The sequence below is a fragment of the Homalodisca vitripennis genome, chromosome X (assembly GCF_021130785.1).
Source record: "Homalodisca vitripennis isolate AUS2020 chromosome X, UT_GWSS_2.1, whole genome shotgun sequence".
In the NCBI taxonomy this organism is placed as follows: domain Eukaryota; kingdom Metazoa; phylum Arthropoda; class Insecta; order Hemiptera; family Cicadellidae; genus Homalodisca; species Homalodisca vitripennis.
The window spans coordinates 35,937,546-35,964,904 of NC_060215.1; the positions used below are offsets into that span (position 1 = coordinate 35,937,546).

Sequence of the window (27,359 nt, forward strand, 5' to 3'; positions counted from 1 at the left end):
ATAATTCTGACAAACATTGTTGCTCTTATGCTTTATTTCACATGTTATCAACTTCGGTGATCTGATGGGAGAAAAATATAGTAATTTAAACCAATAAAAGATTGGATCCAAGATGTACAGAAAAATGAAACAAGAAGAGCACATAAGCATAATTCACGAGCCGGGTGGTACTTATTTAGAACATGTAACACCCATCCACAGTACTGGATTAAAAATAGCTGACAAATTTATGAATATTTAGAAAACCCCTTTATTTACATGACACAGTTAGCAGCTATTGTGATGGTACTGTTACAAACACGGGCCAATAAAATGGTGTTATTCAAATTAAGATTCAACAACCATTGCAATGGTTCATTTCAATAAACTTCCTTTTAGACACCTTTCCTAACATTGTGGCTACAGGACCAGCTTCATTTTCTTGAGTTATTGGAAAATCCTTACCTAACGGCGAGAAATTACCTGTAGTTGACTTTAAGAGAATTCAGTCTGAAGAGATCAGTTCTAAAACTGGTCTCAGCAATGATGAAAAGTGTGTATTGGATATTGTAAAACTAAAGATACAAGTGTAAAACTAAGCGACGTGTGTGAGCCGGACGTCGCTGTAAGAAATCCAGGACTTTTAAGTCATTCACAGTGGTTGACTTGCGCTGATTCTGCAGCTTTACAAATCACAATGTTAACCTTCTTGCGAAATGAAGATAGTAGTAAGTTATACTCTGAAGATTTATGCACCACTTTGGTTTGATATAAAAACAAAACTCTTTGAAATACAGACTTGTTTAAAATGTTTTAAACCACAAGGAACCTATCTGAGGATGTCCAGAGGATATTTGATCCAGTCATCCAACGAATGCCCGTTTTGTAAATCCAGAAAACAATTATTATCCATGTCAGTAGATAATTCATTTCACATCACAGAATTGGCCAACAGAAAGATTCTAAAAGTAAGAAATCTACCATCAGAGCCAGCTGTAAGAGAGTCCTTAGTACCAAAACTAACTTTCGATGCTTCAAACTAAACTGAAATGATTGACTGGTTTATCTGTTCTCTTTCAGCTCCATCAATAATAGAAAATGTGACCAATGTCAATATTCTGGAATTTTTTTAAACAAAACAGTTGCTACAGTTTGAGTTCCCATCCCACACTTAGACAGTTGGACAATGTGTACAATTGGCGACTGAGTCTTCAGAGAAGGTGTTTATTATTTCGCGCCTCAATGCCAATACTTACTAGTAAGTCTAATTTCAAAGCCTAATAATTGTTAGCTGAGGTTTGTCTTGTTTAAAGTTTAATTTATGTTTAAAATGATATTGTTGTAAATAGCTGCCCTTCATGGTTGGGTGGATGGGAAGACAGGACGGAACTCGAAGTGCAGCCACCTCCTTGTGATGAGTTCTGGGTTGTAATGTAATCATATTACTATTATTTTATTACTAACAAAAAGCTACACAAAGCACAATTATGCAGAAGAGAATAAAAGGACGATAAAACTGGAACATTTGAAGAAAAAACAAATATTTTTTACATAAATAAGAACATAAAATCTAGTCAATTTAGGTTATTTATTTTATTTTAGAGCCAATTCATGACCTAATATACTAAATTACTTACTTCCACTATAAAGAGGCATGGAAAGAAACACTAGTTGGAAAGAAACATTTACGTAGTATTAGAACCTGGTGAAGAAAAAGATTATGTAAACAATCTTTTTTAATTAGTAATTTTTAAGTTTCTTTTTTTTGAAGTTTAACATCACTGTGTGACCTAAAGATGTAAACAAAAATATTTTCCCTTAATCTGGTTGTCATAGAAATACTTTTTGCACTATTAGAATCCTGATATCAAAACATTTTTGCCCCACCCTCATCTATGCATTTTTAACCTAAGGTAGGTACCATCTCACACGGTATCAATCTTGGGACTGTCAGATGGTGAAGATTTAATAAAATGTTTTAGAATAAATGAAAAAGGAAACAATAAATATAGGAGAGAGGTAAGAGTAAGTACCTGAGGGATATAAGTATGCTTACAAATAAAGCTGTTGGATATTTTTCTTTATTTAAGTAGGTTACATCAACATTCACAACATTTTAACACTAAACAAATATCTAAAAATAATATTATAGATTCATATATAAGATTTATATATTTAATACTATTATGTCATCATTTTTAACATATCAAAGATAAATGCCAAGCTATAACACAAACTCTACAATAACACTAGAATTGTGTGAATATTGAGTTTAGCTCCGATCCCCTTTCATCTTAGTGCATCTGAAATCTGACGCTGCCAGAGACTTCACTTTCGGAATCGTCTGACGATATCCAAAGAAAGTCGGTAGCGAAGAAGCTCAAAATGAACTCTTTACCTCGTTTCGACATCAGAGACACCTAGACTAAAATACAAACTACAAAATATGGTGTAATTTAGGTGAAGAGGTATTCTCATTGTCTCATTAAGTGCACAATTGTCATGAGACACTGAGACACTATGTTTTGTAATCTAGGTGTTTTAAATGTCAAAACAATATAAAGAGTTCATTTTGAGCTTCTTCGTCGCTAACTGTTTTTGGATCTTTTCAGACAAACATGACTCCAGATTTCAGGAATCAAGTTTGTGACAGCAACAAATGCCAGACACTGCATTAAGAGGAAAGTGAACTGGAGGTAAACTCAACATTTACATTTAATCGACCTATCTCACCATACCTATATGACTAGAATGGTCTTCTAAAAGCTATAAATAAAATTTATTTGATCTCAGTTTATTATAATCTATCACTTAGAACAATAAATAATAAAGCAAGTTTATCTACAATAATTTATATGGTATACAACAAGTAACAAATAATAATTTATATTCCAAAACTTTCTAAGATATCAGGTACTAAAGAGGCTAACTAGTTTCATACATTGATTATGACTATTCTTATGGTGCAAACCACAAATTAAGAATACTACTTTAACTGTGCTTAACTAGCTTTTTTAGTATTGTTTTTTTTTTTTACAAGAGTTAAGTAGACAAATGTGAAGAATTCAATGTTGTAACAATGACTAATACATTTAAATAAATGAGTCTGTATGGCAGGGCATGATTGTTCTTTATTCATAATGTGTACTGCTTAAATTACGATTTTAAAACATTTTAGACTGTTATGGTTTATTAAATGCTAAATACCTTAAGGTATTAGTAAAAAATTTAGCATCTCTAGTTTTAGAACCTAAACCAACTTGTCAATGGGGAACACTTATAGTATATATTCAAGGTATAATAATTACAGAACAACCTCATTTATACAAATTAACTGGACCGGAAACGATCCAGATAAATGAAAACCCGGATAAATCGAGAGTACAGTAAAAAAACACCAGATTACACAGAGTTAAAAATGTGTTTCAAATTCAACAGTTAAAGAGATTCAACTTATTATTTTGTTTTACAAAGATTAATTACAGAGAAAACAAATGAATCAACACATAAAACAAAATATTTTGTACTGTGTCACACAAAACTCAAGTCACTTTCTTCCGTTTTAACTCTGTTACAATCATGCTGACATTTCAAGGCCACCATTTCTGCTAACAAAGTGTCAAACTACTCAAAACAAACCACTGAACAGTCTAGCTGTGCCGTGACATCAGAATGGCATCTATCACTTCTTCATTATCAGAATCGTTTTTTACCGTTGTCTGTTACAGCTGAAGAACATGGTGCTGACAGTTACAGATACGATTTCTATGTTGGTCCTTGCACCAGTGCCAATTTTAGTCTGAAGTTAATCACTAACATGTATCAAATTTACTACTATCATCTTGTAGGCTTACTATGACATTGTACAACAATACGGCGGTTAGTTGTGTATTGTGGTCTGAACCAGCGGCGAGTTTAGACCGCTGTGAGACAGGTTAGTTTTACCCTACTGATGGCGAGCTGTTGGAATTGTAATCTTGCTCAGTACAAAAGGAACTGCAGGTTTTTACACTTGGTTCATGCGCTTGACCAAGCTATCATGTGAAACCACCATCCATGGGTTATACCTGAGCCTTTAAGGCCAAATCCAGCATAGTGGGTGCCGACTACAACTAGAAGTCTCATGAGCAAAGACTCAAAACAATGTGACTTTGCTAGGCAGTCACATCCGTTCCTCTTGCGGCTCATTGTCTTGGGCTTTTTGTGGTGATTGGTATTCATGTACCATAAGTGGAAGGCTCAGTTGATTGTGATTGTGTCCATACATGGCTCAGATCAAAGCTTTGGGGAGTTCGATGTCTCGATTCAGACTCGTTCTGCCTGATGTATGTTTGTTATTTATTATGCCATATTCTCTACATTAGATAACATTGTTAATGAAAAAACGCATTACGCTTGAAATTCAACAAAAACAGTTTATTCTTCTGAAATTGGTTTATTTATTTTATTCTTCAGTTATTCAGTTTATTCTTCTACTCATTTCACTCTGTAGAACCGATCCAGATCCAAATAAATGAGAACTGGTTAAACAAGGTTGTACTGTATAGTAAAATTTTATTCCATGTTACATTCATTTGAAAATACAAGTAATATCAAACGAAAATTCAAAATAAATAAACATTAAAATACTTACACAAAAAGTATTTTTTAAACTACAATGTAAAGTCCTTCTTAATTAAAACATCTATTACTCTGTCTAAGAATACTATGACCACCTCTCTTCTTTAAAACAATTATTCAAGATTGAATCAATTTAGTTAGACTATGTAAAAGTTTTAATGAAAATAAATGCGTTTTTAATTGTTATTCGTTTGTTGCACATTATTTTAATATTACCTAGAACCTTGCTATGCTTGCTACATTTTGTTTTAGAACCAATTAACTTATGATTAAAGACTGTAAAATATTTTATGTAAATAATACAGTATAACTGTGTTATTAATTTTTGATATATCTAATACTTTTATTACAAGTTCACAAAATAAAAAATAATTTTAGATTACCTTTGACTTTGAAAGAAAAAGTCCTATAATGTTAAAAGGCGATGTAAGTTATTATTATTTATATAATTCATAGGTCAACAATACTTCCCTACAGTTATAAAAAAACTTAAGCTTTTAAAAAATTTTATTGTAAACAGACAAAGTTACTTTTGAAAACATCAAAGTAGTACAGTAAAGTACAGATTTTTATAAAGTTTTTTAATAAACCTGTTAACTGTATAAACTCCTAAGTAATTCATTACATTACAGGTAAATTACTAACCAATGTAAATTAATAAGATATTATTCAAATATAGTTCAACAAGAATAGGAGTGATTTAGACAGAATTCCTATAAATTAGGTATAGGTGTGCCAAGTTGGTGATGGACGATTACTGGGAAGGATTTTGATATTTGTAGAGTTGATTTCATTTCCCCTGAAAAATTTTATATTTATTTTAAATCAACAACGTGCAAAACTATACCACCAACACTTGGTAACAATTAATTTTTGAGAAACCCCAAAGATGTTAAACCAAGCATTTCCAAAACACACCGTTCTCACATGGAGGTTTAGTTTGTATGATCTTTAGTTATCGAGCCAAACAACAATCTCCAAAAAGTCAGGAGTGAGTTTAAAAACACTCTGAGTGTATTACTTGTAAAAAAAGTAAACTGCTGAATATATCATTAGCAATGGTAAAAATGATTACGTGAATTGAATTCTTTTTTATTTGAATATTTTTTAATTGGATATCAAAATAATCCTAACCAAAATATCATGTTTATGACGATCAGTACATCTAAAGGTAAAATTAGTTCGCCACCATAAACCACAAACAAAATGTTATTATAGACACTCCATCCACCTTTTGACAACTTGGTTTGAATACTAAATTAAGAAATAAATTGTGATAGCAGGAATTTTCCTACAAAATTATTAAACAAACAGACTCATAACAGAAAATGCTTTGAATGCAGTATTATTCAACTTGAGACAGACAGTACACATTTTCTGTTTTAATAAACCAAAATAAGGTGTTTAAAATCTCCCAAAGGTAACTTAGAGCAATATAAATGATTAATACTGAGCTTTAGTAGTGGAATGTTAATAAAACACAAGAATATTGTATAAATAAGTAACAATATCGAATCTGTTTTCCTTTGTGGTGACCATACAGCAGTAACCACATCATGAACAAAGATAACAATATCTAATAAAAGATCAAAAATAAAATGTAAAAATATTACTATATCAACAGTACTAGTTACACTTGGATTACACATCAGTAACCAGTGTCAATAACCAAAGTAATTATTAACAATAAAAAAGAATACTTGAGAGGGAGTAATTGCATGAAATGTACCTGAGGATTAAAAATGCATTTGAACAAATATTTTGCAAAGAGATTAGAACACATTAACGACATATTTGAATCATATAATTTAAAACATGGCAAAAATAAACTAATATTAAAAATATATTCAAAATAATTAAAAACACTAAATATCTAAGAATTACAGAATTGTTAAATTAAAACTAATTAAAGTACATTGTATGCGTAGTTAATAAAAAACCTCTCACACTAATTATGACTATCATGAAATAACTATTCAAAATTAGAAGCAAGCAAACATATACTCGATAGTAAAATAGGGAGTATCAATCCTTTCTCATGCAACAGGAAAGTATTTGTGCCTCTGCTGAAGCCAAGATATAAATATGGTACAGACATGTGATGGCCTTTCAGATTCTTAAAAATATTAAACCACACAACTCGCCAAATGAATATTTTGGAATATAATTTCACTATTTTTCTTACCAATTCAACATCCTAATAATTAGCATGGGAATAGATATAAGGTATGAAATTAAAGGAAATAAATATTTTGAACACATTCTGCTTGTATTGCTAGCTGAAACTTCTTTCAAACATATTTTTAATCTAGTGAGATTGTTTATATAACCTGCTCTGACCATGACTTATCTAGATGGTACATCAACACATTCTATGAAAAAAAATAAGTACAGGCAGCGTGAGGAAGATCCAAAAGGAGCTCAAACAGGTATCTAATACTTGACCTCCCAGTACAAAAAATTCAAAAATGTAATGGTTTCCTAATAAATCTGCTAAGCATTATTATACGTGTTAATGGAATATGTTTTCTGACTAATAAAACAGGCTAGAATATGTGTTCATTTTTAAGATCTAAATCATAAATTATAAATTTTTATAGGTCATAAATGTGTTTTCACATGAACAAACACTTTGTTAATCGATTTAGCGACCAATTTCTTAGTATATTTATTTTTATTAATAATGGTTATATTGGTAGACTGCTTTATTCTCTACATGTAAAAATCTTACTTTATTCGATTTTTAAATCTTTAATTCTATGTAGATATTAAAAGTCATAATTCATTAGCCAAATCACCATAATTATAAAAGATCGTTAGATTAATTTATATATGTTACTTTATAGATCCGTGACATTGCTATTAAATATTACAGTGTTGTTTTTAACTAACACAGCCAAACACAGAAATTACATGTAAATATTTTCTTATACTAAAACCTAACATTATAGAACTCGAAAAAGCTTGAAATCTCAAAGACTTTATTGGTACATTACATTTGAAATGGCTACAATTTAGAAACATCAAAGAGGTACCTAACCATGTATATAAGACTACTTTTGCTAAAACACTATGTATAACTAACTCTAAACCTTAGAACATTATATTTAAGTTGTTGTGGTTTAAGTTTTTCACACTCTATGGTAAAAGCGTCTCTTAAACAGATTCAAATTCTAAATAAATCAACAAAACAAAAATCTAAATAACAATATATGAATAAAAACCAACTAAAAAATAAGTAACCATGTAAATTATATCAAAAATTATTTTACATGGTATTCTTTTAAAGCCTTATTTGTTATTTAACGGTTCATGTTGACTATAGTAAGCCCCATCTAACTCTCTGACTGTGTTAACAAATTTTGAGAATATGTTTAATAAATTTGGAAATTTCATTCAACTGCAACCCTGTAGTTTGAACTTCTACGTGACAATGCTACGTCGTGAACATTATATTTGAATATATGTTTTTGTTTCGTACTATATGTAATCATAGCTAAACATTTTTAAAAGTTACAAATTTGTATAAACTAATTTCAGCATTTTAAGAATTTAAAATAGTAATATCTGTGTATTACCAATAGGACAAATTAAGAATTTTGTTTTTGATATATAGCTGTACACAGCTCTAGAACCTGCATTTTCTAAATTGTTCTTAGGTACTAACCACATGTATTATATTGCATTTACGCATCAGCATTATTTAAATTCAGAATACAAAGCCTATTTTTTTCATTATTAATCTACTTTTTGGGCTACTTTTTTTTAATAAAGCCTATATTGTTTTCCAATAGTTTGTTTCTTTATTATAAAAAAATATAAACAGCTCTTATCATTACACTTATCCGTCGGAATTGGTGAGGGTGAAATGCTGTCTGTCATATCACCAGTAAAATTTAATGACACCTTAGTTATTCGGCTATCTGGTAATATGAGCCTATTGTTAATGCTTTTACCTTAACAACAGTCTTTACCTATTTCACGTTTGATTCTTCCTTAAGTAGAATATTTTATAAAGGCGAAAAACTTTCATTCAACTCCTTATTTAAGCTCGACTCATTGAGCACCAAAGTCCTAATGCTCAATATCGTACTGATGGGCATTTAATAAATATTCATTATTTACTAATCAAATATTTTTCTTGCAGTCATAATCTACTAACTTAGTTCAAATAAGACTTTGTAATAGTATTCGATGGTCAGCTATACTTAGATGACATCTGAGTTGTGGGTTACCTAGCTATTTATTGTGTATGGTGAACTGCTAGTACTAGTTGACGAGGAAGAAGGATAAACTGTTTTTATTTGTAACAAATGCAATAAAGAAATAGACGCTCTGTTTTTACAGAATCACACCGCCAGTGCTGTACAAAAATTACAGCTTTTTAAGTGAGGCCTAAGTCCTTTCATTACAAATAAAGTTACATTGGTTTAGTATTTTTTATTATCCTAATTAGATTTATTATTAACATCTATGTCTCAGCAAGTTGTAAAAATATTGCTATTTCCAGTATTTGTTTTCCACAAAATAAACAAAGATGTTAAAAAATAATACAACATTATTATTATTTACCATAAGGATTTTAAATTTTGTACATAAGTTAATAATTTGGTATAGATTGAAATCAAAAGTGCTCCCATTAGTAAAATATTTTTTAATAATATTAATACCTAACCTTTGAATGAACTCAAAATTAAATAAGAATTCCCAAAACATAATTTACTCCAAAACAAAAAAATGATATTTATCTCAAAAAAAGAACTTACAGAAAGCTTCTAAATGAAAACATACAAAACAGTCCTAATTCACCGTGGTACTTCTTGTTAGGCAACGGTACTAATCCGCTGGCACTCTCAAGGGTTAAATTTACATTTAACTTACATTTCCTTAGATTATTAGTTCAAAATTTTGCCTTATAATATCAAACACTTCGCTCTTTTATAATTAGAAAGTTTTCTTGCATTTGTTCGATTTCTCTCCACAAGGTTCCTCAAAACTAATATTTCTTAGTCTAGAATTCAATTTACTAGTCACTTTTATTTGAGAGGTTCTTATTTTCATCTTTCACTATGTCTAAGATATCTTGCACGTTTTTATAGTTGAATTGGTTGTTCATTAAGCTCCAAAGTAGTATGGAGTTACCATCATGTTGTAATAGAGAATTTCTTCATTTTGATGCATCACTGTGTCTGCACAAGTACTATAGTTCTCAAAATTAAATTTATAAGACTCAAGAAATGTCATTTCATTTATCATTTTAATTTGTTTTAGCCATAGCCGTTACGTTCCTGACTAGTAGTTTAATTTATCATAATGACTCTGATAACAGTGTAGTAAACAAAATAACTCACAGATAATAATAAATAAAACAAAACAATATTTCAAAATTGATCAATTTCTAGGTTCTACGATCCAACTAAACCTAATACATTCATTGAATTGTTATCAAGACTCAACGTTGGTCATCCAAACCATAATCTCATTTATGAATGAGTCAATACCCGTGATAAAATAACTTGCATAGAACAAATTTATTCAGTTAATTCTACAGAGATTGAGATGACCCTTTAACACCGAGCATAATTTACTTGGATATGCAAAAACATTTGGCATTTATTTCCCAGTTCTGTTTTTGGTTACCCAAATCACAGATAAAACTTATAAGCTAATACAGGTTGAAGGCTGGTAAACATAAAAAGCAAGGTTCTACAAAGTAAAAGTTAAAAATCTATGAATTGAATATTACCAAAAATGTAACTACTTCATAACATGAAACAAGAGCATAATTTACCGTTTTATAACTTTATTTAAATTATTTCCATGTTTGTTCTTTAAGTACGGTTATTTTGTTTAGTTTTGATAAATATTAATTCATAACATGATGGAAAAACATTACAAATTACAAGAACTGATCCGTGATAAGTACTCAATGGATTCAAACAATAAGAACTATCAGATAAGATAGTTACACCTTGGCTACTTAAGCAACATTACAATCTCTTCAAGAACTGCACGGTCGCTGTATGCTATCAGTCCGCTTTCATTGCAGCACTGCTCAGTTCCCTTCCCCTTCTGATAAGCAAGAGGAATTATCTCCCCCCTTAAAGCATCTGAGTAACTTACTACCCCCCCACCCATAGCCAAGAGCACTGCCTGTATACCACAAGTATCCCAGTAGTATGTGGACGGTTTGCTGAGAACATAGGCAGAGACGAGCCGCAACGCAACGCACAACAGCTTATAGCCTGCACCGGCCGCCTCTATCAGTTTAAACCCGCCCGCTGTAAGACGCGACTTCACCTCAGCACTTTCGCTGCAGCTGAGGACCACCAGCTGGAATTAAACAGAGGTTTTAGAGATCTAAAAGTACAGGTTATTCAGTAATTAAAAAAGTTGAACATCTTAATCAAAGTGAAAATAAACGTGTTTAATATGTACAGATTAATGTGTTTTTGTATAGCGCGCTTAAAACTTTTAAAACTAAAAAAAAAGATGGAAAGGTCTGCTTTTAATGCAATAAATTCTATCCTGTTATTTTCCTATCTGTATTAAGTTCAACTGACATAAAAGAACCAAGTGCGTAGGTAACAAAATATGTTACCTCTAATTATTGAACAAACACATATAAGTAGTTACTCGCTATTACCAACTACAAGATGCAAGGGTTCTCATATTTAGGCAAGATTGTCCACTCTGGTCCGTACTCGGTATCACAAGTACTTTTGAGGACCAAAAAGCCTTCCCCTCTAAACATCTTTGTTTCAACAGTAGCCATGACCTGTGCTTTAGTGTCAGGTATTCAATGGTGTCTTGGATGAGTTTCCAAATAATATGCTAACTTCTTTCACAGATGTCAAGAGTGGAATCTGAAGTCATGTACGTCTGAAGAGATCCAAAAAAAGTTGGTGATGAAGAAGCTCGAAAAAAACTGCATCGTTTCAACATCAGAGACAAGTAGACTTCAAAAGCAAGTGCACTCTAGGAGAAGAGGTGTTCTCATTGTCTAATCAGATGCACAATTGAATGCACTACGATGTTTTAGACATAATCCCTAAGCACAGAGGAGCAACCAAGTTTTCTATATATTACGTAGCTATGGTGGTTTTGAGCTTCTCGTTGCCAACTTTTTTTTAGATCTGTATACATGTGAAGTACATGATTTCAGATGCTGTGCTAAGTGGAAGATGAATTGAAGCTAAACTCAACATTCAAATTAAATCAACCCTTCCCACCATAGGTTCGTTATGTCTGGCTTGTTACAAAAAGGTAAAAAAAAGCATTGAATATATCTAGTAAATGGTTCTCGGAATTACTGCGGTCAACCTCGAGGGTTTAATGCTAATTATTAGTATATTTAGATCTAATTTGTTTTATAAAATCTTAATTAATAATTCAATTAAACAAAATATATTTGGATTCCAATAGTTGGTGAAGATCCTTATAGAGGCAACAGAATTGAACTGTCAAGATTTTTTAATCTTTAAGCCACTTATTTGCAGACTACCAAGGGATGAAAATTGTGAGTGTCCACTATCCAGATGCACCTTACACAAAAGACTTCCACTGAATTAGAATTCACAGCCTAGATCAGTAGTATAACAAGTTTTTTTTCTATTTGCCTACAGATATTTCCCATAAATATATCTATTTTATTTTAAAATAAAGTTATTTGTTAAAATGTGACTATTTGTTTTAACATGAAGTGTAAAACTCTCTTTAATTGAGATAAAAGTGTAAATATGCTCTTCAACTCTGCAAATGGTTCAGTACATTTTCTAAAAATTACACTTAAATAAATAATAGGAAAAGTACACGAGCTGACTCTATAAAAAATATAAAAACAATGAACTTTTCAGTATATCTAAAAACCCATAAATCTTAATTTTTAACTTATGGCAATTTTGTGTATCTATTCAATTCGATTCAAAACTTCTTTATTCATAAGACAGTACAGGTATTGTACATAGAATAGTGTCAAAAGTATTGTGTCGCATAATGTACAGATTTATAGAATAATACAAAATATAGTGCCAGTTATTTAATATAAAAGTAGTCTTAATCTATGGTAATAATGTATTTACTGTAGATAATTCATCTACATTTCAAGATACAGAAATTTGATATAAATATCTTATTAACCACAACCCAAAGCATACCTTGTTTGTTTGAGGTAATGATGGCTCTAGAATGTGAGACGTAAGATTATTTTCTCTACCAAACCCCCACAAAATCTTTCCTTCCCATCTGAAACCAAAACACAACTAGATTAACACATAAAATAATAAATACTTGTTAATGTGTAAAGGTTCGCTATATACAATTATGTAGCAACTTTCTCTCAAATACATCATACAGCAGTATGGACAGGTAAGATTCAGTTATAGTCAATATATTTGTTTTCTTAATTCCACAAACCTATACCTTGCCTAAAATTTCAAATGTTCTCAAAACATGAGTCTAACTTGTTGGATTGAATTTTCAAATGTTACAGCTTTATAGACACACACTATCTCCCTCTCATCTCACTCCTCCATAAATGAATTATTTAGTTTAGCCACACATACCATTTTTATTTCATTTGTTTTTCCACCGCTTGAATAAAAACAGTCACTTACACAGTAAAATTCAAGAAGCAATAGACATATATCCCTTTATCTTTTTTACCTTATTCTACTCTATTACTAACATACCCAGCGTATAATTTTAATTTTATGTTGGCGGCTAGATGCAACTAGGCCTACCTATAGGCAGATTGCCCATGTAGGCTTTCCAGTATTGTTATTTTTATTGTGCTATTTGTTACACTTTTCTTACATTATTTTCTTCTATATATAAGCTGGTATGTATACTATATACTGTATATACTATATGTTGTATAATAATAGCTACTTCACCTAAGAAAGATTGTATATATGTATATATACACTGCTGAAATAAACATTAATCATTCATTCATTCATATGATGTAAATATGGCACAGATTCAATCCTAGAGTCTAGAAATGATTTTTAGTAAAACTGGATGTATGTAAATGGAATTCGAACCAGTATTACATGACATCCATACATTTTGTGCAATTAAATCATGTAGCATACATATGTAATATTCATATTAACCTAGTGTGCTAGTTAGTGTGCTGGATATAAATTTCATTATTTTTCTATGACATGTAATAAGTAGTTTAATGCTTAAAAAGTTAATGTTCATTTTTTTAAATTCTATTTTAATTAATATTTCTGAAGATGTATGTTATTATTTAAGATGTATAAAATAAAACTGATTTTTTTAAAAGACTTGTGTTTTTACAAATACATATTTACAACAGAATAAAACACGGAATTTGCCAAGTTACTGAAAACAGAAAAAATTATAATTTTAAATTAACAAAATTGAAATTTCAACTAAACTCATCCTACAGTTGTAAACAGTGTTCAGATGTAACATATAAAATGCAATTCAACATAGGAACAGAGCTTGTGCGCAGATCTCTAGAATTGCACTGTCATCCTCTTCACAAGAAAAAGCACCAGTGTACACCGCAAAATGGCGTTCAGTTGCTATGAGAACCAGTTTTGAATTAGAAATAGGTGGCAGACAATAAAGAACAAAACATAGTTGTCTAACGTCCAATTAACATTTTAACACATTTTATATAACCCCCTATAAGAACTACAGCTCGCAATGAAGGACCAAAAATGTGATTGTGATTTACTCTTTCAGTTAAATATTCCTATTCCTACATTTTTAATAACAATTTCTCATTTTGTTAAGAAGGCATTTTAAGAACGGTGTTCTGAATTTTTACAGAAGTATTTCTGGTATAGGAGTACACTGTTATATGTTTCTCTCAATGTTGTTATTGTTTCAAAGACCTAATCTACTAAACATTCTGTACCGAATGGACAATACACATGAGGTTGGATACCGCTGAGGTCATACGAGGGCTGTTCGGAAAGTTTGATTACGTTTTTGCGCTGTGGCCGCCAGGGGCGGGACTAGCGCGGCCATCTTGGTGTCAGGACGTCCCACCGCTCAGTGGCTATCCAGCCGTGCTAGTGGGAAGTTTGTGTTGTAACGCGTCTAGTCACAGTGTCTGTTTGAAATGTCTGCCGCAATTGAAAATCCCGCCAACTGTGAGGTGCACGCAGTAATTAGGTTTTTGACTGCCAAAAACTGTAAGCCTTTAGAAATCTATCGGCAGTTGTGTGAAGTTTATGGGAACAACATTATCACTGAAGGTGGAGTGCGACAATGGGTCATTCATTAAGTTTAAAAATGGCCGAACAAATGTTCATGACGAAGAGCGAAGTGGAAGACCCAGCATAGTGACTGACGAACTTGTTGAGAAAGTTGACGCAAAGGTCCGAGAAAATCGACGGTTAACCATAACGGAACTCTCGCTTAGTTTCCCTCAAATTTCACGAACTTTGTTATACGAAATCGTCACTGATAAGCTTGGCTTCCACAAGTTTTGTGCAAGATGGGTACCGAAAATCCTGACCGACGTCCACAAAAACCACCGCATGGTTGCAGCGTTAACAATTTTGGATGCTTACGACAAAGAGGGTGAATCACTACTCGATCGCATCGTAACTGGCGATGAAACATGGGTGAAACATGTTAACTGCGAGACCAAATTGCAGTCAATGGAGTGGGGACACACAAGTTCACCTCACAAACCAAGAAAAAGTTTGCAAACGATGTCGGCAAGAAAGGTTATGGCGACGGTTTTTTTGGGACAAGAAAGGTGTAATTCTTGTTGATTTCCTGGAACGAGGCACTACAATCAACTCAGAAAGGTATGCCAAACGTTAAACAACCTCAGAAGAGCGATCCAAAACAAGCGTAGGGGAAAGTTGAGCTCGAAAATTCTGTTGATTCACGATAACGCTCGACCTCACACGGCAAATCGCACACGTGAAGTTCTCGAATCATTCCAGTGGGAGTTGTTTCCTCATCCACCATACAGCCCGGATCTTGCACCAAGTGACTACCAACAATGAAGAAGTGGCTGGCAACGCAGCGCTTTGACGACGACGCAGAGCTGCAGCAAGAAGTGACAAACTGGTTGAAGACACAGGCGGCAGAATTTTATGAGGAAGGCACTGCCAAGCTCATCCATAGATATGATAAGTGCATAAATTTGAATGGCGACTATGTTGAAAAGTAGTATTTAAGTGTGGCTTTCATATGTATATAATAAAAATTGTTTCCTATACTTTGTTAATTTTTAATTCCAAAACGTAATCTACTTTCCGAATAGCCTTCGTAGTAATGAATACTCGAAATTTACGTATATGTTTAATATTGGCAAATAAACATAAAAGCACCACTTCTAGTTGGTAAAATAAAATAAAGTATTGCCACGTTGCTGCCAAATAGAGTATGAATTAACTAAAATATGATACCATGGGATAGGCCTAAATATTCCATTGTTCTATGGATTGTACCTTCGAAATTAATAATTACTAAAACTTTAAAAATAACATCTCTTTACGATGAACTTGTCTCACAAACGCGTGTGTCAGCATTCTTGGCTCGACAATGCAGCTGTAGTCGGAAAAGGGGAAGATTAGTAGACTGGAAGTCTAAAACATGAAGTAATTGGGCTTGAACTCAAGAAGTGAGATCAAAGAGCAAACTGCAACTCGCCTGAAACAAAATCACGACGGTATTAGCCATTTATTAAGACAACTTACAATCACGACAATGTGGTCTCGTCAGAAGGACATCACCACAAATATTATCCAAGTTGTCTCGATAAATGGCTAATACCGTCGCGATTTTGTTTTAGGCGAGTTGCAGTTCGCTCTTCGAGCTCACTTCTTGAGTTCAAGCCCAATTACTTCATGTTTTAGACTTCCAGTCTACTAATCTCTTGTCCGACTACAGCTGCATTGTTGAGCCAAGAATGCTAACGCCCAGGTTTGTAAGACAAGTTCATCGTAAAGGGAAGTTAAATAATTAATACACTTGCCAATTAGGTTATCAATCCGCTAAGAATTTAGTTCCAAGAACATTGGATGTAACATATACTAACCAGTAACAAGTAACTGGGTTGAGAAAATATGTATTATAGGAAGTAAAACTAAATAACGGTACAATTCTGCAACTGAGATTGTCTCTGTTTAACTTCTTTTGCCATATAAATTTAGCTAAAATTCTAAAAGCTAAAATTATTTTTTTATTTTTAGCTATATTTTTCTTTTTAAAAAACAAGCCACGTTGAATGCATGAATGAAATCTATATTCTTTGTTTAAAAATTATAATGACGATGAATGATTTGAAAGGATTGGAATCGATCCTCTTATCAGATAACAAAAAGCCTTAAGGCATATAGGCTAAGGTTAAATATACATAAATATTAAAAGCAGACTTGTATTATTTAGTTTTTAATATTTGTGTATGCTAAATCTTATGCCATTTTTGACTACTGAAGAAGATGATAGATTCTAACCCTTGAAACATATTGTTCTATTTTTATAGTTTAAACGATGGCAAGCGTCCGAAACATGTTATCTTCTGAAATATCTAGTTGATGTATAAAACTGCTCTAATACATTGTTAATTATATAACTTAATAAAGTTATATTAAATCATTATATTAGATCATATTGTATTAAATTTGATGGTATTTATGCTTTACTACAATTTTACACAGTGTCAAACATTTCTAGAATGTTTTTGTGTCTTCAGTTTTAGCACCTTTTACAGAAAAGTAAAATTGTTTACTCTCCATATTAGCTCATTTATTATATTATATTCTCTCCAATACTAAGTTCTGTCACTGCTTACTCTTGTATTTCTTTTCTTTATATTTTTTCCTTCACATTCTTTAAATTTGTCAGTTTTATTATTGAGAAGTGAAAAATTTTGTTTTTGAATGATTCTTTAAATATCTTTGGACACGATAAAGATTACACTAATTGGTCTGTAATTTTGACAAAGAGCAAGATATTTGTATTATTTAAGGGGAGAACTAAGGCTTCAAAAAATTTATGAGGAAATAGACTAGTCTGCTAAAGATTTTCAGTGATTACAGGAAGAACTGTAAACAATAATTGATCAATTATGCTGACAAAAATACCATCAGAACCAGTTCTATTTGTGCATATTCAGTAGGTAGCTCTTACGGTGTCTACTTGCAAACACACACCTAAAACAAAACTGAGGCACTGGCTGTACACCTCTGAGGTGGGAGAGGTGGTTTTCCATAGCCATAGTATAAGAAAAGAATTTAACCATAGACTGAGAGAAAGCTGTACAATAAGAACAGTTTGCTAATTTTGAATAATTACAATTGAGGTTGAAGACAGCTGCTTGCCGAATCCAAGATATTGGTCACTGAACACAGTATCACCAGTTAGTATCACAGTATCACATTGAGATGAAGGAGAGGATATCTTTTCATCAGGTGTGTTTTGATAGTAGGAGCATGTGATAAACACAAGATGACAAACAGTGTGATTCCTAATCTACACAATCCAATCCTGATAACACTTGAGGATAGATGAGTAACAGACCTGTCGGAAAACTGTTGGCAGAAAGGCTGGTTGATCACACCTAGTACGGGAGTGCCAGAGAGACGGTGGAAAGCTCCGATCAACACTGTAACGCAAGGTAGCCCCGTACGGAACATTCCCGCCACCTCACCCTCCACTGAACCTCCAGTGATGTACTCTGCAGTTGCATCTGTACAGAACAGTAATCATGTTAAACTTAGCTCACTGAGTTTAGTTATGTTGATGATTATATAAACAAAATTAATTACTTGTGTCCATTGCATATAGTTATTGCAAAAATTAATTGATTAAGGTAGGCATCAGTAATGCTTATTAGATCGATTCAAATGCTTTCTCGTTAGTGCGTAGAGTGAAAACATCAAAAGCTACAAACTTAAAGCACAAATAAAAAAAAATACAACAAGAAAATAACAATAATTGTTTAGTAATCTTAGTCAATATTGGGCAACTATAAATTCAAAATTTACTCTTCTAATCTTTTAACAAATATGTAACTAACATATTCTTCTAATTGAAACTACCTGATAATATGAAAAATATACCTAAATACCAGCAGATTTTGCAAACCTTCAAGGATATGGCTATATTTTAAGAACTATAGGTCATATCGTCTAATTTTTATTTTTATTTCATAGATTATATACAATGAGCTTTGACAATACATGTCCCTTACTCGGTAAAATATATATTTATATTGTTATATGTGTTCTACACTTTTGAAGATAAATTTCAAACCACCCCTAACCATAATGAAAAGACATTGAGACCAAACCTACCTCTCACCTTGGAGAGGATATATTTATATACAATGATACAAGTCATAAATAGTTTTAACAATCTTTCGTTAAAATACTGCCAAGCACCTGATGTCCATGCACTGACACAGTAAACACAAAGAAATACACATACATTGACGAATACATACAAACTTCAAGACCAACATTATATTTTAAACTAATAATATTTCCTTACTTTGGTTATCTACCTATGATTTTTCATGAAGATTTGTTTAAATATGTTATGGAACAAAAGATACCCGTTTTTTGCATAATCTCTGACAGACCAGAAATGCATAATGTTTGCAAAAACTACAAACTTCTAATATATCAGAAGTTATTCTCCGAAAGGATCAAATGAAGTATGTCATAATTATTTATGCCATTTAAAAATGTTGAGTAAAGGTATTTACAGCTAAACACTGAAACATGAGCAAAGTCTGATCAAAAACTGATCAAAAATAAGTCAACCAACTTCTAAACCTAAAAACATGTTACGGTTAAAATTCTCAGTATATATTTATGAACAAAATAAAACTAAGTTCAATGTATATGTCAACATTTAGTAACAGAATAATAAACATTTGTACAGCCGATCTTGTCAGCACTTCTCAGAATTACTTGGGGAGCCAACTAAATCTGCTCTTGCCGCTTAAAAGGTTAAAATGCAAATTCAGACACTCAAAAAGAAAAACCGTTTCTGATATTTAAAAAACACATTAGGGACCAGGTGACATTACTTCTCCAGAGAGAACTAAAAAAACTGGTACACAACCAACATTAGAGAATCTAGGTTATGACTGTGTTTTATTATTATTATATTGAAGATTGCATGTTACTAAAATATTAACTAATCACTAATACGTAACACAAAGTACAAATAAAGCATAAGGAACAAATTTCACACATCAGATGTAAAAATTCACCAAACAAAATGTAATGGTTGTCATAAAAAGGTGCTGGCGATGAATCAACATTCACACAGAACTTTCACCAACACAAAGTTTGTGTATAACATACAGGCAGGGAAACTGGTACTCAAGTTGATTGGTACATCAAGTGTACTGTAGCCAATATCTCAGCATTCATCTGGGTGGAACCCATACTGGAAAATACAGTACAACAGTGAATGTGTTCATCCTCCTCTCACCCATTACCTCATAAAAAATGTCAAAAAAAGGCTTTATAGGGTAGCCTCTGCTACTCAATAATATTAGAGTAATCCACGTGGTAACATCTTAAATAAAACTTAAGTTGACGGGGTTATTTATTTACCTGTCAGCCATACTTTTCACCAAAAAATGGTTCAACAATTTAAAAAAAGCCATAAAATATATCGAATTTGACACAAGATTAAGAATTGAAAAAATCAAAAACCGAGTCTCAAATATTAATGACAAGTATGAACACCCTAACTGAAGTTGTCTTTATTACTCATAATAAATTAAATTATGTTGTTAATTTTAATTACTGCTGAATTTGATACAAAAATAAGTTTTTCTTTGTAAACATGTTATAATAAATATCTGAATTTTTACATGGTACTTTATGCACTAATTTGAGTATAAATATTATTTCACAATCTTTAAAAACTATACGTCCAATTCTTCATTCAGGCGTTGGATGACTTAACATATTTACAAATGACAGAATTTTAACACAAGAAAGTTTGAGGAAGGAAGTATGAAGTAATGTTACTTCTTTTGTACCATAGACCTATATAGTATATTCATTTTTAAATTGTCCATATCCAATGTTAATAAACATTGAATGGAACTGTTTTGTTTATTACATTTATTCATGCTTAAAAGGAAAAATTATCTGGAAATCCAAAATTCCTCTACTTTTCCTCTGCAGCTCCTATACCAAAGCTCTTAAATAAAAATCCCACTTATAAGTTGCACGAACTTGTGAATGTTTGTAAATAAACTTCTATCTCTCTGTGTTTAAAAATGTGTATTTTAAGGTATCTGAAAACATCCTTCTACACCTTATTTATTTTACTATGGTTATTTTAAACTGTTTTAATAAAAGCCATAGAGAAGTTTTGAGTCATATAAATTGATCTGTTTGGAGTCTATTATACTTTTAACTTTTCAAAACATTTTCTGTTGCCACTTATTTTTTATATGGTTTGCTATAAGTTGTACACTTATCTTTAAAGCCCAGAAAACAAAAAATATTTGGCCCAAAATGAGTGGAACCCAGAGTAACGGATAATGATGCTTAACACCTCAGGTGATTCGCAGAGTCTCAAAATTTGATGTTCGCTACTCTACAGACATTTTTAGATGTCAAATTTTAATTGGAAAACTGTCCACCACAACTTGCCGGCAGTAAACAAAAGAATGTCATACAGCCCAGTGCTTTTACCAAAAGTGTGTTAGATACTAAATATTCTCTTTAGGGACTCTTGTTTGAAGATAAATAGGAGTTCCAGAAAATGTTCAACTTTACCTTTAGATCAAACAAAATTACACTATCTTAAGTTTACACTAACCAATAGGGTCTATCCATATGGCCAGTTCGTCTGTAGATAAACTACAGGAAGGGATGACCAGGTCTACCTCTGCGGTAGAGTGAACTAGATGAGCTAGAGTACAAGCTGCTCTTTCATTTCCGAGGATTCTGACCAACTGGTTGTACGTTTCTTCCTCTGTACCACCTACCGTCAGACAGATCGTTTCCCCATCCAGACAGGAAAACTCATTGCTTTCTTCTCCACAGATGTGGCCAACCAAATCTGGAAACTGTATCAATGTTTCATAGTTTATTACTTTTGATAAAATTATTACATAGTTACAAGAATTATATCTTGACAGTTATAATTTCAAGACAAAGAATGAAACATTATTTGTCAAATAACCCATTGTCAATAATGAACTTTAAAAAAGAATTAGTGTTAACTTGCTGGAAAGGATATGGGCGTTTGCTATCATTAATTAAAGAAGAAAATTTAAAACATTTTGAGAACTGGTATCCGCTCTGTACTTCAGGAGTTAAACCCTGAAACATTTTACATTATAACATACATTATTAAAACTTGTAAGAATGCTTAAGCATATGTTTTAGAGTTTGAAATTTGGAAACACAAGATACCTATTCTCAAAATGTGTTTCAGTTTTTAATTATAGCATTTATGGAAAATGTCTGTACTGGTTTTGTCTCTAAAAATCGTCCATTGTCAATTATTTTACCTTACTTCCATAATTTTTAATAAGTTGAAAAAGATTTAAAACCTATTACATACAAATAATATAGAAGCTGAGAGCTAATTTGCATTTTATATACACACAACCTGATTTTTATTAAAATAATCGATAATCAAGGAATCTTTTCAAAGAAAGAAATTGGCCATCAACAAAGCTAGTTTTGAAAGACTTTTTTTCAAATGATATTTTCTTAGGTGGATACATCTAAAACCAATCGTCAGACACAAATAACAGATATATCACCGTCAAACAACTAGATAAAGAGAGTGAAAGTTGCCACTATAAGGGTGAGTATATGGTTAACTGACACTGATTTAACATTTATTCACGCTTGTGACAGTTGGGTTGGTGAAAAACGTGATTAACTAAATGTGGAAAAACAAATTTTCTTTTTTTACATTAATAGAGTACTAATTTATAACACGTACCAAAACTGAAAACTCTGTCTCAAAGCTTTGACGAATAAATAAAAAGCGTTTTCGGACATATGTTTTGTTGCATTTTACTTGTTTTTCATGACCTGAACAGATTCCCAAAATATTGGTTGCCCATTACAAAGCACCCCATATACAGGGTGTACATAAAGTCCTGCACGGGTATAATATTTTTCTGAACGATAACAGATAAATAAACAAGATTTGGTACATCAATACTACACCTAAAAATCTACTTTTTGAAGGAACTATCAGTTTTCTGTAATATCATGGGGGACGTCCCGCAAGGAGTCAGAAGGAAATCTTAAATAGGAGCATAGGTCAATATGGACATCATTTTAAAGGGCTTATCTAGCAGAGTTTAATGCCGCAAACCGCACTCAAAAAGATTGATCCAGTACAAAATGGCGGCTGTTCAAAGATTTTACTTGGTTACATTTTATTAGTAGCCATAACCCCAGTAAAGCAAAACTGCAACCAAACAAATACTGCAGCTAACTACTACATTATGCTTGTCAGTTGTACAAAAGTGAATTATGACATTAGTTATCCTCAAGGGTTACAAATTTGGTCCTAATATATTGATAACGGGGAAAACCTGATAACAGTAACAATTAGAAATCTCTTATCTTTGGGTCGCAGTTAGGACTTTCCTATTAGCCAGTCTATTCATAGTAGGCTATTCTGTTTTCTTGTTTTAGCAGTGCTGTCCATCCATTTTATCAGTGCGCTTTAGTACAAAAGAGTTTGTCGTATTGCTTGTAGTTCTTCAACTACACTATGTCGCTTGACGAACGTGAACGTATAACACTTCTTATGATGGTTGGTTGGGGAAATAACAGACGATCACACGAGAAGCATGCCATTTAATTTAATGACTACTTTCACGAGAGGCAGCCAATTTCTAGAACAACTGTAGGGAGAACTGTTCAACACTTTATGAAAACAGGAAGTGTTTCCGATCGTCATAGGTCGCTGAGATTTCTAATTGTTACTGTTATCAGGTTTTCCCCCGTTATCAATATATTAGGACCAAATTTGTAACCCTTGAGGATAACTAATGTCATAATTCACTTTTGTACAACTGACAAGCATAATGTAGTAGTTAGCTGCAGTATTTGTTTGGTTTGCAGTTTTGCTTTACTGGGGTTATGGCTACTAATAAAATGTAACCAAGTAAAATCTTTGAACAGCCGCCATTTTGTACTGGATCAATCTTTTTGAGTGCGGTTTGAGGCATTAAACTCTGCTAGATAAGCCCTTTAAAATGATGTCCATATTGACCTATGCTCCTATTTAAGATTTCCTTCTGACTCCTTGCGGGACGTCCCCCATGATATTACAGAAAACTGATAGTTCCTTCAAAAAGTAGATTTTTAGGTGTAGTATTGATGTACCAAATCTTGTTTATTTATCTGTTATCGTTCAGAAAATATTATACCCGTGCAGGACTTTATGTACACCCTGTATGTAGCTGCTTATGTGTTCAGAGATGATCAGCAGGAAATATATCAGAATCCTAAGATCCAAGGCAAAATAACTTCTCCTCATCCTATAATACCACAGATTCTATCCAAAAAAATCCATCAAACGTAACTTCCATAATTTTTCTGAGTTTTCAGGACATGTTGATGATTTTAGCCAATCCTAAATGAGAATTAATTGGTGGTTGTGAACTAAGTGGTGTGAAACCATAGCAATTGATATCTATCCGATATCTTACTATCAAAAACATAAAGCTAAAAGTCACATATCAGAATAAAATTTAAGGAGTTAATAACTATTCTGTGATAATTAAATTACTTTTCCTGGAGCAATACTAATGTGGAGAGATAAGTAGACCTACCCACTTGTCAAAAATCTGCAATCAACTTTATTGAAAATCTTTGCTACAAAATAAACAGTAGAGCTTGATCTAGAATTAGAGAAAACTCAGAAATCCTTATATTGTATAAGTGACTATCACAGTCTTCTAGATTGAAGAATGATTTCTTATCAATAATGTAACACTGTAACAATAACACAAATACAGGAGAGGCAGGTTATCTGGTTATATTTGATTAAAAAAAAAAACAAAAAAGACACAGAAATACCACCAATGCTAAAAGTTACTGATGGACGACTAGACAGTGTGACATAAAAATTTTAAACATTTTACAAACTCCTAGGTTCAGATGAGTTCAACTTCCTCACACAAATGGTCTTTACTATGATATCGATATAGGGAAGTGAAGTACTTTCTGAACTTTAAATTGCTTAAGTGACCACCCCATCTTCAATATCCCTACAAACTGCTTAACATATTTCTATAATTTGGTTACTTCTAGTCGCCCTGTTCAACATTTCAGGAATGTTGTCATATGCAACGGTCCAGTACTACTTTTATCTTTCTTCTCAAGCCCGAATACACTGTATATCCATTTGTAACTACAAAGCTCTTAAATTTTCTAAGAACAGAACACTTCCACTTAAGCAAAGTGATCAAGTTGGTTGGAAAATCATTTAAGATATCTGAAACGTATTCTGAAATATAAGGGTATTCTGAAATATACCTTTCATGGGTATATTATCCCTCATAGACTTCATCACCATCAAGTTAAAAGTCTCAGCGGCAGTATCCTATTGAGACAAGGGAAGAGCAGCATATCAAGTTAATTACAACATGAAAACTGGTAGTTCATACTCAAATCTTTTCCCAGATGGAAAGTTGTAGTACCCACCATCATAATTCTTCATCAAAGAACTCTATGAATAAGACCAAGATGATAATGACCTCTGCCTTCCTTGACCAGTGCAATATTGCCAAGTGAGAAGTCAATTTGATTGTATTTTGTAACGATGAGATCTAGAACATCTTAACCTTGACGGGGTTGTGACAGATTCCAACAATCCATAAATTGTATAAGAGAACCCTTTCTATCACTTATGAAAACTATATTCAAAGAAAAAAGAGCACTCAGTAATAATACTGAGCATTAAGTCACCCATCATTAAGATGTTACATATCATGAGGTCAATTATTTCAACAGCGTTTTCAGAATAAAATACAACTCCTAAAAGAAATACATGTCTGGTGATAATGAGCAAGACACTTCCCTTCCCCTCCCTAACAGTGCTTTTGGCAACTGTCATCTCTGTAAACAATGGAAGTATATATGATATACACGACTGGTACATGATTAGATGGCAACTATGTTTCTTTCTGACAGAGTAACAAGGCCGTATATGGTATCCATAAGGATGAAAAAATATCAACAGATCTTTTCAGTTAGAACACAGACACTTTGATACTTATAGAGGAGAAGAAGTCTATCACTGTTTACTCACAACTGTAACTTCCACCAATAATTCTAAAGAGCCATATTCATTAAAATACATTAATACCATTTTTTTAATCATATTCAGCTACAGATAGTGAAAAAAATATTATTACTAGCTTTAGACTCCAGCTTGAATACCATTGTTCTTAACACAACAAGCCCAAATACTTTGATAATCCCACTAGAAATTTCCTCAGTGACACATTTGTTTAATGCAGTTTTTAACAAAGCTTTATCTTTTGTTACTGACATTGAATCCTTCTCTGTCTTATTGCTAATTATCACTGCAGACATTCTTCATCTCTTCATTTTATTAACCTGGTATTTTTAACTGTAGGTTGCAATAGAAGCCTTTTTGCCCTCAGTAGACCAAATAGGAGGCTCAAAATCTAATTTTGATTACACAAGAGTGTCCATGGGAACTTGGATCTCAGCTGTGGTATAAATGTCATCAACTGTTCCTGAAAGACCTTTATAAGACCTTACCCAGCAGTGATCCCTTCTGGCTGGTTTATACCCCCTAGTTGAACCTACACTGGGTAAAGAAAAACCGATGTGTCACTTAAATCTGGATCCTTATGGATGTCTAGGAGCGGCACATTACTAACCAAAAATGTCGAGATTCTAGGGTGCAAGGATAATTCGATAGATCTAGTTTACTACGGGAGATGACTGTTGGAGTTGGTTGGGTTCGTTCCCTAAGTGTTAAAGGTTCTTGCTAGCCTCAACATAAGGGTGTGCCACCCTCTGCCTGCTTTGACTGGAGAGGCTGGTTCAGAGCAGGCCTCTACTTCTTTTGAGGGAACATGACTTGAGATCAGTGCCCAAAATTCTTCCTCATGGATCTAGATGGGAGGGGGCTCCTACCCCCAACCTTACCCAGAATATCATGTCACTTCAGAAGCAGCACAATGGTCCTTATTGGACTAGGTGCAATTTCTAGCTTCTTGTCCTAAGAGAACATAAAAATCTAAGACCTTCAAATTTTGCTTCCTGGTAATATATTTCTATAAATAATTTAACTGAATCTGAAAACTTGACGAATCAGACAGACAGTAATAAACAGATAGTTTAAGCTCACTAATTTAGGTTTTCAAGCCAATGTTCTCTTCAGCAAGTCTTGCAACATCAGATCACATTTTGTCAAACTCCAAAGAACTTGAGGATTACTTGTTGACAAACTCCTAAATGGCCAACAAAAATTTAAGATACTAACATTGTGAAAATATTTCAGTAGCTATGTTAAAACCTGCGGAAAGGCAACTAGTTTTCAGCCAGAATAGAGACTGAGTTTTCACCAGGACTGGAGGGTAGTCATTTTCCTCTAGTCAAGCTGCCCAAAGTTCGGCTTTGAAGCAATCATACTAACCTTTTTGCTTTACCAGATGTGTGGGAGGCCTTATTAGTTCAATTTTCAAGTTTATGGAAGGCATTACTATGATTCATAACTGACATTTCAAAATAAAGTAAGACTATATATAACAAATACATGTA

At 32.5% G+C, this 27,359-nt stretch overlaps 1 protein-coding gene across 3 annotated transcripts in view; it reads right to left on the bottom strand.

The window, feature by feature from the left end:
• Positions 1-2,042: 2,042 nt before the first annotated feature.
• Positions 2,043-27,359, bottom strand: part of LOC124368899 (inositol polyphosphate 1-phosphatase) — a 31,268-nt gene continuing 5,951 nt past the window's right edge. For all 3 annotated transcript variants that reach the window (XM_046826411.1, XM_046826412.1, XM_046826413.1), the window contains 4 exons: positions 21,400-21,649; positions 18,124-18,292; positions 12,756-12,843; positions 2,043-10,932 (listed from right to left, as the gene is read on the bottom strand). In XM_046826411.1, the coding sequence (XP_046682367.1) occupies positions 10,576-10,932; positions 12,756-12,843; positions 18,124-18,292; positions 21,400-21,649 (864 nt within the window). In that variant the 3' untranslated portion in view covers positions 2,043-10,575. The remainder of the gene's footprint in view (positions 10,933-12,755; positions 12,844-18,123; positions 18,293-21,399; positions 21,650-27,359) is intronic.